General features: G+C 43.5%; 1 protein-coding gene across 1 annotated transcript in view; it reads right to left on the bottom strand.

The window, feature by feature from the left end:
• The window catches only part of neb (nebulin), a 105,308-nt gene that overhangs the window by 46,423 nt on the left and 46,547 nt on the right, over positions 1-12,338 (bottom strand). The window contains exons 90-106 of the mRNA XM_062068381.1: positions 12,229-12,333; positions 12,052-12,159; positions 10,120-10,227; positions 9,931-10,038; positions 9,755-9,859; positions 9,570-9,674; positions 9,407-9,505; positions 9,214-9,318; positions 9,023-9,127; positions 6,231-6,335; positions 6,053-6,157; positions 5,878-5,982; positions 5,705-5,809; positions 3,403-3,507; positions 3,227-3,331; positions 1,086-1,187; positions 675-779 (exon numbers count right to left, since the gene is read on the bottom strand). Of these exons, the coding sequence (XP_061924365.1) occupies positions 675-779; positions 1,086-1,187; positions 3,227-3,331; positions 3,403-3,507; positions 5,705-5,809; positions 5,878-5,982; positions 6,053-6,157; positions 6,231-6,335; positions 9,023-9,127; positions 9,214-9,318; positions 9,407-9,505; positions 9,570-9,674; positions 9,755-9,859; positions 9,931-10,038; positions 10,120-10,227; positions 12,052-12,159; positions 12,229-12,333 (1,785 nt within the window). The remainder of the gene's footprint in view (positions 1-674; positions 780-1,085; positions 1,188-3,226; positions 3,332-3,402; positions 3,508-5,704; positions 5,810-5,877; positions 5,983-6,052; positions 6,158-6,230; positions 6,336-9,022; positions 9,128-9,213; positions 9,319-9,406; positions 9,506-9,569; positions 9,675-9,754; positions 9,860-9,930; positions 10,039-10,119; positions 10,228-12,051; positions 12,160-12,228; positions 12,334-12,338) is intronic.

Below are 12,338 nucleotides of genomic sequence, written 5' to 3'. Positions count from 1 at the left end.
ATTTCCCAACCAATATTCTACAACACAAATACAACGTTGAAACAACATGCTTTTTGACGACGTTTAATCAATGTTGGGTTCTGATGTTGATTTAACATTGAAATTTGGTCATTTCCCAACACAAATACAAGGTTGAAACAACGTGCTTTTTGACAACGTTTATTCAATGTCAGGTTCTGATGTTGATTTAACATTGAAATTTGGTCATTTCCCAACCAACAACGTGGATCCAACGTTGGACATCAACGTTGTCTCAATTTACAAAGGCAACTACTTTGCGACGTTGTTTCAACGTCAGTTTGAAGGGACACGTACGTAGCATCAACGTTGTGTCAACGTCTTGTGCCTGGCGGGTGTAGCTCCTTACCAAGCGCACGGTGACACATGCAAAGTCTCCGGTGCTGAAACTCCTCAACCAAGCAGCTGAAATGCCTTCTTATGCATGAAGTATCCATGAAGCGTTGCAGCAGAGATGAACGGCAGATGGAGGATTAGCGCATTTTGCTAATTGTGTTTTGAGCTTTATGGATGGGAGCAGATGGGATGAGGTCCTGTCCAGAAACAGCCATAGGGCTGAGAGTAAGGAAGCTCGCCACTCAACGGAGTCTGACAAGAGTTTGTCTGTTTGTGGACAGGGATCAGCGCTATGGTTTGGCTTCTCTATGGCAGTTTACCTTACTACCCAACACGGTCCCGTAGAGGGCTGTGAGGATGTCGGGCCGGTGTAGCTCATTGCAGCCGCTCCTGAGTAGTTCCTTGGCTCTCGATTTGTACTTTTTCTGTCAAGTTCACACACACAAGTCATGCCGTGGTTAAAACACATCGGGTCAGTGGTCACACTGGAAAAACCGGATCTAAGAATCCAAGCTTGAACCTGACGAGGGCCCTTGGACAAGCTTTTAAAAAGTGGTATGGTTCCCCGGTGACGCTGTCCCACTCAAAGAGTTTGAGTGCCAAGGTTTTCCTGTTTAGTCCAAGACACTAACAACGATCATAATCCATGCGGACAACAACCACCAGCAGGTCTGTGGAGGACCTCATGCGGCGGACTCGGCCGCAGGGTTGGGAGCGGCCACCACCTTTACCTGGCTCATCTTCTGGTTTTCCTTGGCCAGTTGGTATCTGGGATCGTCCGTGGTTATGGTGAACTGATCCTTGTTCTTGTCATAACTAGCTCTGTAGGCCCGCTGCTCAGAACGTCAGAAGGTCGTTACAGACACAGGCCCGAAGACAATGGCGATACAAAGTAGAGATCGACCGATACGGTTTTTCAGGCCCGATACCGATTATTCGTCGTCAAGGAGGCCGATTACCTGATATTGGGAGGCGATATTCTTTTGCAGTTGTGTGGTGAAATTACTCCCTGCATTTGACCCATCCCCTTGTTCCACCCCCTGGGAGGTGAGGGGAGCAGTGGGCATCAGCGGTGGCCCCGCTCGGGAATCATTTTGGTGATTTAACCCCCAATTCCAACCCTTGATGATGAGTGCCAATGGGTCCCATTTTTAATGGTAGGAGTTATTTGAAATGAATTTTATACGTCAGTAAACGTCTGGACAAGGATTTGAGGTATTTCTAAGGCCCCAAGTAGCGGAGTAAGCCCCACAAGGGCCCTATTGAAATTGGGCCCTTTTTCTTCTAAACTTATTGAGGACCTTTAAATAAAAAAAAAAACTCCCCAAATTTTGCAATCGGAGAAAAATGTCATATTTGGTGGAGTGGTCTAGAAAAAGAAGTAAAATAAATTGGCTCTCTAGCGCCACCTTTAAAATGAAAAAAAAAAAATAGTTTCACGTATTGGACACAAAAATGGCAAGAGACGTCTGTCATGACGAGACGCACATAAAAGTCTGAGGAACCCATAGCTGACAACCAACAGGAAGTCGGCCATCTTGGATTTCCTATTCCATTTTTCGGTGAAAAAAACCGGGGTCGTACTTTACCGGACTCCTCCTAGGGACTTTGACCAAATGACTTGCGGTTCAAATGTAGGCGACGATAAATTGCGGACAAATTTTGCCTACGCCGTGAGATGTGGGCGTGGCATGGCGCCAAACATTGCTCCGATGATTCGCCACAAAACGTTAAGAACTCAACTCTACCAATTCAGATCAAGATCTGAATTGGTAGAGATACGATGATGATGATGACACCCTGAAGTGCCCCACGGGTCAGAAACTGTTCCTAACTATTCGGAAAGTTCCGATCGTGATCCTAGTTGCCACAAACGATGATGACCGTCGGAAGTTGCTAGTTGCTTTATTTTGTTTTACCTTATTGACTTTTTATTAGGGCGTGTTGTTATTTGATTGAATCACGAAACGTGAAACTCCGAGTGTCGCGGACGTAGACTTGATCGTGGCAGTAGCGAAACAAGTGAAACAGAACTGGTAATGAAGGACAAAAAATGGATATCCCGAAAGTTTTGAAAGCAAAGTAGAAGAGAAGTGTATTGTGTTTTATCTTCTGGTGTACTTCAGTTGTTAGCGATATACGTCAAAATGACTGTTAGAATAATTGTTTGTAAGTTATCACAAAAAGCTTTGTGTTGAAATAAGTTCCAGGCAAAAGGACAGGGGCTGTCTTTGAAACGTACCAAGAAGGAGGCTCGTAAAACTCCACTGGGACTTCAAAGCGGAGAGATGACAGGATCTGCCCAATTTCCAGACTAACTCTTTTTGAAGTATTTTACACACTCTCTTTGAACTATTTTATGGAACTCTTTTTGAACTATTTTACGACCTCTCATTTTGAACTGTTCGGTAACCAAAGGCGACGCTGTTTACGACCCACTTCCCTCTGGAAGCAGCTGTGGTCAGGTGGGGGGAGAAAGTCAAATAAAGAAGGAGGAGTGCAATCTTTTGGCAGAGCGTGGGTGACACTGTAAGAGGTTACAGGTCGACACGTTTTCTCCTCAATATTGAGTCCAAAATGAATTCTGCCTCTGTTTGATTCTTTGCCTCTTGTCTTGTTTAATAAATGTCATCAGTGTTTGAACCCGACAATGACAAATATCGGTGCCGATAATCGGTCGATCTCTACTAGAAAGTCGTTGCATTTTTTCCCAACAACACTGCAATGAAGAGGAAGGTCAACATGATTCCTTTCATCCTTTCATCCTGTACCTTGGAGCTGAAGTCAAGTTAGGGTGTACGGAGACAGAAGGCCAACTCGCTATATCGTTATCTGGGCGATACAACCGTGGCTTACCTAAGGTAAGACTTACCTGATCGATGAGGCTGGAGGCGTGCTTGACGGTGTGGAAGAACGGGGAATTGGACGTGTACTTGAAGTTCCCGAGGTTTTTCTCCAGTGAGCTCTTGTAGACTATCTGCGTGTGAAGAGGACTAAGTCAACAAATGTGCCGCCTCCTGGCAAAGACGTCAACGGGAAGCAACCGACCTCACTGTACAGCGCCTTGTTCTTCTCAGCCCGCAACAACTCGGGCGTGTCCCACACGTAGCAGCCGATCCCTCTCAGCCAGTCCAGGTCCTCCTTGTACTTCACCTGGAAGCACAGACGTCACTTTCAAACTCACCGAAAAATTGCGGGCTGTAAGCCGCTACTTTTTTCTCCTAAACTTTGAACCGTGCGGTTTATACAACGAGCTTACGGCTTACAAAACCTTTTTACTTCGCTAAAAGCCATAAAATGTTGGACTCAACAAATAGTTTTCGTAAAACACCGACAGAGACACTGAAAAGGTGAGTTATTTGTTTGTGCTATGGCGCTATCTTTTAGACAAGTTCGCTCACTGCCGCCGCTGCGAGTTGTAAATGCACTACCCGTGTTAGAATAATTGTAAGTTACCACAAAAAACTTTGTGTTGAAATGAGTTCCAGGCAAAAAGACCAAAGGCTGTCTTTGAAACCAACCAAGAAGAAGGCTCGTAAAACTCCAGTGGGACTTCAAAGCGGAGAGATGACAGGATCTGCCCAATTTCCAGACAAACTCTTTTTGAACTTTTTTACGGAACTCTTTTTGAACTATTTTACGACCTCTCCTTTTGAACTGTTCGGTAACCAAAGGCGTCGCTGTTTACGACCCACTTCCCTCTGGAAGCAGCTGTGGTCAGGTGGGGGGGGGGGGGGGGGGGGGGAGAAAGTCAAATAAAGAAGGAGGAGTGCAATCTTTTGGGAGAGCGTGCTGAGACACTGTAAGAGGTTACAGGTCGACGGCTTATATATGGACAATCATTTTTGCTTCTAAAATGTTGTGGGTGTGGCCTATATACCGGTGCTATCCATAGACCGGTGCGGCTTATATATGGAGAATAATTTTTACTTCGAAAATTCCATGGGTGCGATTTATATACCGGTGCAATCTATAGTCCGGTGCGGCTTATATATGGACAATAATTTTTGCTTCTAAGATTTTGTGGGTGCGGCTTATATGCCAGTGCGATCTATAGGCCGATGCAGCTTATATGTGGACAATAATAATTTTTGCTTCTAAAATGTTGTGGGTGCGGCTTATATATCAGTGTGATCTATAGACCGATGCGGCTTATATATGGACAATAATTTTTGCTTCTAAAATTTTGTGGGTGCGGCTTATGTATCAGTGCGGTCTATAGACCGGTGCGGCTTATATGTGGACAATAATTCTTGATCCTAAAATTTTGCGGGTGCGGCTTATATACCAGTGCCATCTATAGACCGATGCAGCTTATATACGGAGAATAATTTTTACTTCTAAAATTCCATGAGTGCGGTTTATATACCGGTGTGATCTATAGTCCGGTGTGGCTTATATATGGACAATCATTTTTGCTTCTAAAATTTTGTGGGTGCGTCTTATATACCGGTGCTATCTATAGACCGGTGCGGCTTATATATGGACAATAATTCTTGATCCTGAAATTTTGCGGGTGCGGCTTATATATCAGTGCCATCTATGGACCGGTGCGGCTTATATACGGAGAATAATTTTTACTTCTAAAATTCCATGAGTGCGGTTTATATACCGGTGCGATATATAGTCCGGTGCGGCTTATATATGGGCAATCATTTTTGTTTCTGAAATTTTGTGGGTGCGGCTTATATATCAGTGCCATCTATAGACCAGTGCGGCTTATACAGTAAATGGACAATAATTTTTGCTTCTAAAATTTTGTGGGTGCGTCTTATATACCGGTGCTATCTATAGACCGGTGCGGCTTATATATGGACAATAATTTTTCATCCTAAAATTTTGCGGGTGCGGCTTATATATCAGTGCCATCTGTAGACCGATGCGGCTTATATACGGAGAATAATTTTTACTTCTAAAATTCCATGGGTGCTGTTTATATGCCGGTGCGATGTATAGTCCGGTGCGGCTTATATATGGACAATAATTCTTGATCCTAAAATTTTGCGGGTGCGGCTTATATATCAGTGCCATCTATAGACCGATGCGGCTTATATACAGAGAATACTTTTTACTTCTAAAATTCCATGGGTGCGGTTTATATACCGGTGCGATCTATAGTCCGGTGCAGCTTATATGTGGACAATAATTTTTGTTTCTAAAATGTTGTGGGTGCGGCTTATATGCCAGTGCCATCTATAGACCGGTGCGGCTTATATATGGACAATAATTTTTACTTGTATAATTCCGTGTGTGTGACTTATATACCGGTGCAATCTATTGTCGGGAAAATACGGTAATTGCGCTGCAAATCCTGGAAGTGAGTACTCGGTGAGGAAAAGGTGTCACTCACCGTGCTGACGTTGTCATTGACAGTTCTGTTGAAGGAGAACTCAGGGCGGTCCGGGATGGACTTCCATGTTCCCCGAGAGCTGATGTACTTTTCCCTGTACTTGACCTGTGAGGGGAGAGGAGGGATTGAACATTCTAGAAGAACCAAAGGAGTGAGGAAATGTTTGTGCCAACATTGCTGATGTCGTCGGTGACTCTGCGATGGTAGGTGATGTCCAGGGCGTCTTTGGCAAAGTGGTAGTGTCCTTTAGCCAGCTCGAAGGTCTCTTTGTATCGCAGCTGTGGAAATCCGGATGGTCACCAAATCTGCTCGGTGGAACTTTAGCTGGACTTTGAGGTTAAAACTCACGTCACTGGACTGGAGGTAGGACTTCTTGGAGCAGATCAGGAAGGGTGTGTCGGCAATTGTGGTGTACTTGTGCTTCATCCTGTCATATTGCTCTCTGTACTTGATCTACAGAGGGAGACCATTTGTGGGGATTATTTGGAAGCTACGATGTTCGCACAGGAAAATGGGCGGGACTTACGTCACTGTACATCACTTTGGTCTTCCTCGCGAGGCCCATGTTTGGTGTTTCAAGTTCCAGTTTGTAGTGAGGACGTTCTTTAGCTGCCAGGTCCGTGTACTTGTACTGCGGAGAAAGAGATCATGAGGTCAATAGATATTGTCTGAGGGCTAGTGGGCAGCCTAGGACGGAGACGACTCTCTGGGGTCTGTACTTGTCTCTGCGGAGGCCATCGCGGTGTTTAAGGATGTTGAAACGATGTTTTTGTGTTGTGGTTTGTCTATGCATGCTGAAATGGTTTGTGCTCTATACGTATAATTTAGAGCTCGTTTTGTGGTTATTCAATGTGTTGTACCTTGTAGCTGTATGTAGAAATATCACCACTGCAGTGGCAGCTTATGTATTTCATCCCTGTCATGTCTGTTTTTATGTTTCCCTCTTCTTTTCATGTGTTTTTCCATTTTAAATATTTAATCATAGTTTGTCCATAGTCATCTCAAAATGATTCACGATTAATCGCAGTTAGGTGCAATTTTTCATCATTTTTCAAGTTTTTATTACCATGATTGGACAGTTAGTTTAATTAAAAGGATTTTTTTTCAACTTTGTGCTTTTTGTAAGTAGCTCAACACAAAAAAGGACATAAACACGCTTTTCATTTGTATTCCTGCTGTAGGAGCACTTGCATTGAGAGGAGGAGCTACACTTCCATGTTCAGACACCAGTTTCCCGCATTAATAACACAAAACTGTGGATTGTTACAATCCTGTTTTGTTTGGTTTATGCAAACTGTGACATTTCTACATGAATACATATTCTGTACATTACATGTTGTACAGGTTAGTGGTACTAATATCTCTGCATGACAATGTTTTCATCTTCTTTATTTATTAATAACATTTAGTATTCAGTTTGCTAAACATTCCGTAATTGAGTAACATCAATCAAAACATGTTATAAAAGAATGTTCTCTTCATTTCAATCTGCCGGAGGAATATCACAGATTACATTACAAAACCTCTTTGACAAAGCATGATCGTAATGCAATACATTTTCCGTTTTGTTCTGGGGTTAGATCAGAATTTTTTTTTTCTGCTGAGCTTTTATTCCATTTTACCAAATGGTGTAACAATCGACATTTTATGTCATCAATGCCGTCAACTGTAATCCAAACACGGAAGTGAAGCTCCACCTCTCAGTCGTCTCACGGCGACCGAAGATAAATTAGTCTTGTCTTGTCGGCAGAATGACTTGCCATGGTTTTGGGTCTGAGACTTCCATAATGTCCCCTTTTATTTGTGCATTTCTGCTCGCTATTGTCGAGCTAGCAATGAAGTAATTAAACACATTACAGTCCCTAGGGTCTAAAAGAATGCATGCACCGTTAAAGGAATTTATAGTTAACGTGTTGTTATCTTTTGACAGCCCTAGATTTTACCCTACTTTTTGTGGACGAATAAAGCCTAACCTAAAGGCCTACTGAAAGCCACTACTAGCGACCACGCAGTCTGATAGTTTATATATCAATGATGAAATCTTAACATTGCAACACATGCCAATACGGCCGGGTTAACTTATAAAGTGACATTTTAAAATTCCCGGGAAATATCCGGCTGAAACGTCGCGGTATGATGACGTATGCGCGTGACGAAGTCCGAGTAACGGAAGTTACGGTACCCCGTAGAATCCTATACAAAAAGCTCTGTTTTCATTTCATAATTCCACAGTATTCTGGACATCTTTTGCAATTTTTTTAATGAACAATGAAGGCTGCAAAGAAGACAGTTGTAGGTGGGATCGGTGTGTTAGCAGCGGACTACAGCAACACAACCAGGAGGACTTTGTTGGAGCGCTAGCCGCGCTAGCCGCCGACTTCACCTTGACTTCCTACGTCTCCGGGCCGCCAAACGCATCGGGTGAAGTCCTTCGTCCTTCTGCTGATCGCTGGAACGCAGGTGAGCACGGGTGTTGATGAGCAAATGAGGGCTGGCTGGCGTAGGTGGAGAGCTAATGTTTTTAGCATAGCTCTGTGCAGTCTGGTTGCTAAGTTAGCTTCAATGGCGTCGTTAGCACAGCATTGTTAACCTTCGCCAGCCTGGAAAGCATTAACCGTGTATTTACATGGCCACGGTTTAATAGTATTGTTGATTTTCTATCTATACTTCCCGTCAGGGGTTTATTTCTTTTGTTTCTATATGCAGTTAAAGCAAGATGCTATCACGTTAGCTCGTAGCTAAAGCATTTCGCCGATGTATTGTCGTGGAGATAAAAGGCACTGAATGTCCATTTTGCGTTCTCGACTCTCATTTTCAAGAGGATATAGTATCCCAGGTGGTTTAAAATACAAATCTGTGATCTACAATAGAAAAAGGAGAGTGTGGAATCCAATGAGCCAGCTTGTACCTAAGTTACGGTCAGAGCCAAAAAAGATACGTCCATCGCTGCCTCTCAAGTCATTCACTGTAACGTTCCTCATCTACAAATCTTTCATCCTTGCTTAAATTAATGGGGTAATCGTCGCTTTCTCGGTCCGTATCTCTCTCGCTCCATTGTAAACAACGGGGAAATGTGAGGAATACTAGCTCCTGTGACGTCACGCTACTTCCGCTACAGGCAAGGCTTTTTTTTATCAGCGAGCAAAAGTTGCGAACTTTATCGTCGATTTTCTCTACTAAATCCTTTCAGCAAAAATATGGCAATATCGCGAAATGATCAAGTATGACACATAGAATGGATCTGCTATTCCCGTTTAAATAAAAAAAATCATTTCAGTAGGCCTCTAAAGGACTTTGGGGTGAGGAATTAAAACTTGCATGGTTTGTCAGCTGCTGGGCCCATTTGGCTCTCCTGAGGTCCACTGCGTCGGCGGTGGTGGAGACCTTTGCCCTGTCCTCTTTGCTCTTAGCTTTGTAGATCAGCTGGAAGCAGAACATCAGGGAGAAGTCCAGAATTTGAATGACTTTTGGATATGCTTCAGGTTTTTTTTTAAAAAAGCCAAACTTACATGGCTCAAGTGGCTCCTGAGCTCGCTCACACGTTTGTACTCTGGAGTGTCCAGGACCACGGAGAAGTTAGGGAGGTTCATCTTGGCCTCCACTGGGTAGTCAGCCTGTGATCATTAACAAGGGACCACACAAATGACGGCCATACCATTGTGGGAGTGGAAGGTGCAAAGGTAGCTACAGGAGAGGACATACTTTGAACTTAGTGACTTTGCGGATGCGGACCATCTCCGGGGTGTCGTACAAGAAACAGCCGATGCCTCGGAGCCACGTCAGATCTTCCTTGTATTTCAGCTGAAAACCCAAGAGGACTTTAAAGAACATGTCTGGCAAAATCACTTTGTAGTTGTTCTCCTACCTCGCTGTTGATGTTGTTGACGTTGTAGAAGTGCATCAGCTCCGGCGTCATGGGCATGGAGATCAGTTGCCCTCTGCTGTTGAAGTACTTCTCTTTGTACCACAACTAGGAAAGGAGGGCAACGCAAAAAGCTCACAGGAAGGTACGAGAGAAATGGTGAGGTGTATGAAGACGCTATACTGTACATCGCTGATATGATCCTGGTTCAACTTGACTTGTTTGATTTCGGGGGTGTCGTAAGTGGTGTGGATCTTGTCCTTATGCTTGTGATAGTCTTCCCGGTACAGGCGCTGGGCAGAAGAAGCCAGAAACACGTGAGGGTGTGTCCGAGTGAGAAAGTCACGGCAGTGTGTCGTCTCACCTCGTTTGAGATCTTGTTCACCTTCCTGTAGTTGACAAAGTTGACGCCCTCTGGGTTGATGGTGTAACCCTTTGCCTTGGTCATCTCATAGGCCTCCTTGTACTTCACCTGCATAAACCAAAAGAAAGGTGTGGCACCAGAGAGGTGTAGACATACTTGGTGTAGACATACTTGGTGGGCCATACTTACAAGGCTGCTAACAAAGGTGTTGTTCTTAACCAGCTTGTTGAGAGGCGTGTCATGGGGCAGAGTGTACCCAGTGGGCATGTACTTTTTATTGTCCACCTTGTACCAGTTCTGGAATACGCCAAGAGAACATGATAAACACATTTTGTTTTAAAGAGGTAAGAACTTGCCTAGTGATTGAGGTAAATTGTAACGTGTACATTTTTTTATAGGATCATAAACTAGCATGTATTTGTATTTGGGCACATAATCTTTTAGGGGATTATTCTACTAGGAAGTATGCCCTTAGATAGCTTCAGGTGCAGATGTCCATCCCAGCTCATCCAGAGATTGGTTGCTCTCGCCCCCAGAACAATGGGGATCTTAAAGGAATGCAGGTTTGGATTTTAGGAGGGACTATAAACACATTAGCAACATCTGATAGGAGCTTGCACCGGTAGGAGGAAAGATCTGGGGTTGGAGGTCACCCGACTTAATTGAGCAAAATGACAACGCCCGGTTGTTGTCTGCATTTGTGCAAACAAACTGGGGTTTGTCCAGACTGGCCGAGCCCAAACCTAGAACAAGTAAGAATAAGAGTCTTCGTGTGAAAGGTATTTAAGGACAGTTGTCTGAGAAGATCGTTGTTTCCGTAACAAAGTGTTTTTTCCAGGGTGGGGTTGTCAACCCCACGCCCAACCCCCAACCTGGAGGATCAGGTGCTGTCTTTCGTCTGGCCTCTACTCTGAAACCTGCCCGGCATGGTAGGACCTGCCAGGGGTTAGACCCCCACCGGTATAACTTTCAAGAGTCATTGAGACACACAAGCCTCGCCACCACGGCAAGGTACCAGCACAGGGAGCTGAAAGAGATGAAGCTTACATGGGGCGAGGCACAGAGACTAGTACAGCAGCGAGATGAATGGCGTCGAATCGTCGAAGCCTTATTTCCCATCCGGGAAGAAGAGGATTAAGTAAGTAAGTAAGTCTGAGAAGATAGGGAGAGAGATTTTTATGTGGCTAACATCTCCTCCAGGTTTGCTGCTAACCTAATCTCCAATAATACACTTTCAAACAAATATTTGGAAAATATGGCATATTTTCATATCCCGTTTTTTTCATTTTTTTTCATTTACCAACAATAAAAAAAACGTAAAAGACATGTAAAAATTGAAAAAAATGCAATATCTATAGATAGGTCTGAAGCTACTGGATGATTTGAAGCATTTAAAGTAAAAAAAATAAATCATATGACTTACTTGAATGTGTCCGTTTTTGGCTAAGGACGGATAGTGTGAGTTTTTAGGAAAAGTTGTCATTGTTCCAAAAATAGTAATGCATCAAAATCAGTATTGTTATGAACAATTGACCTATTTGAGGCCTCGTGTAAAGTATATTCCACTTTGAAACTCGTTTTTGGAAATGATGCATATTTTGTGTTTTTCCCATAATAAAATTTTTTTTTTACAAATAGAGCATAAAACATTAAAAAAACATTACAAATATATAAAAACTTTATATCTATGGAATGATCTAAAGCTGTTCAAGAATTTAGTTTGTTGAAAGTAAAAAAAATGTTTTATATATGACTTACTTATAACACGTTTTTGAGTGTGTCCCTTTTTCGTCACTTAGGAGGCTTAACGTGGTTTTGAATGAAGTCGACTCAAGGCTGAAGGGCCAGTAGAAAAAAGTTCAAAAGTAAGAAAAGGAGCCTGAAAGGAAACAAAGCCCAGGCCTTCTCCCATCATGGACTGTGTCCCTGCCAGTCTCTGGTCTTCTTCATCATTAGCACTGCCTTCATGTTCCTGTCTTTCCTGGTAATCTGCACCTATGTCTCTAGAGATAACCCCTTCATGAATCGATTTCCTGCCTTCCTTGGTATTTGCCAACGAGTCTAAGTGAATCATATCCTAGCCTCTCTGTTTGTTTGTCCAGAACACAAAGAATGTCTTACATCGCTTTGAATGTGGTTGGCCAGGCGAGCTCTCTCCAGTTCCACAGTGACCGCGGGAGCGGTGTTGGTTCCTTTCACGTGGGTGACGTAATCAGAATGGTAGTGCAGCTGGGAAATGACAAAGTGACGCATGAGCACAAGAAGTGATCAGTCCATAGCAACATGGCGGTTGCTTACATCGCTCTGGTTTACTGCGTTCTGCTTGGCAGTCTGATACACCGGAGTGTCCGTCACCATTGAGTACTCCTTGAAAGACTCGATACCTTTGGCTCTGTACTTGTTCTGGA

The sequence above is a fragment of the Entelurus aequoreus genome, linkage group LG13 (genome assembly GCF_033978785.1).
Source record: "Entelurus aequoreus isolate RoL-2023_Sb linkage group LG13, RoL_Eaeq_v1.1, whole genome shotgun sequence".
NCBI lineage: Eukaryota > Metazoa > Chordata > Actinopteri > Syngnathiformes > Syngnathidae > Entelurus > Entelurus aequoreus.
This window is presented reverse-complemented; position numbering and strand designations above follow the sequence as displayed.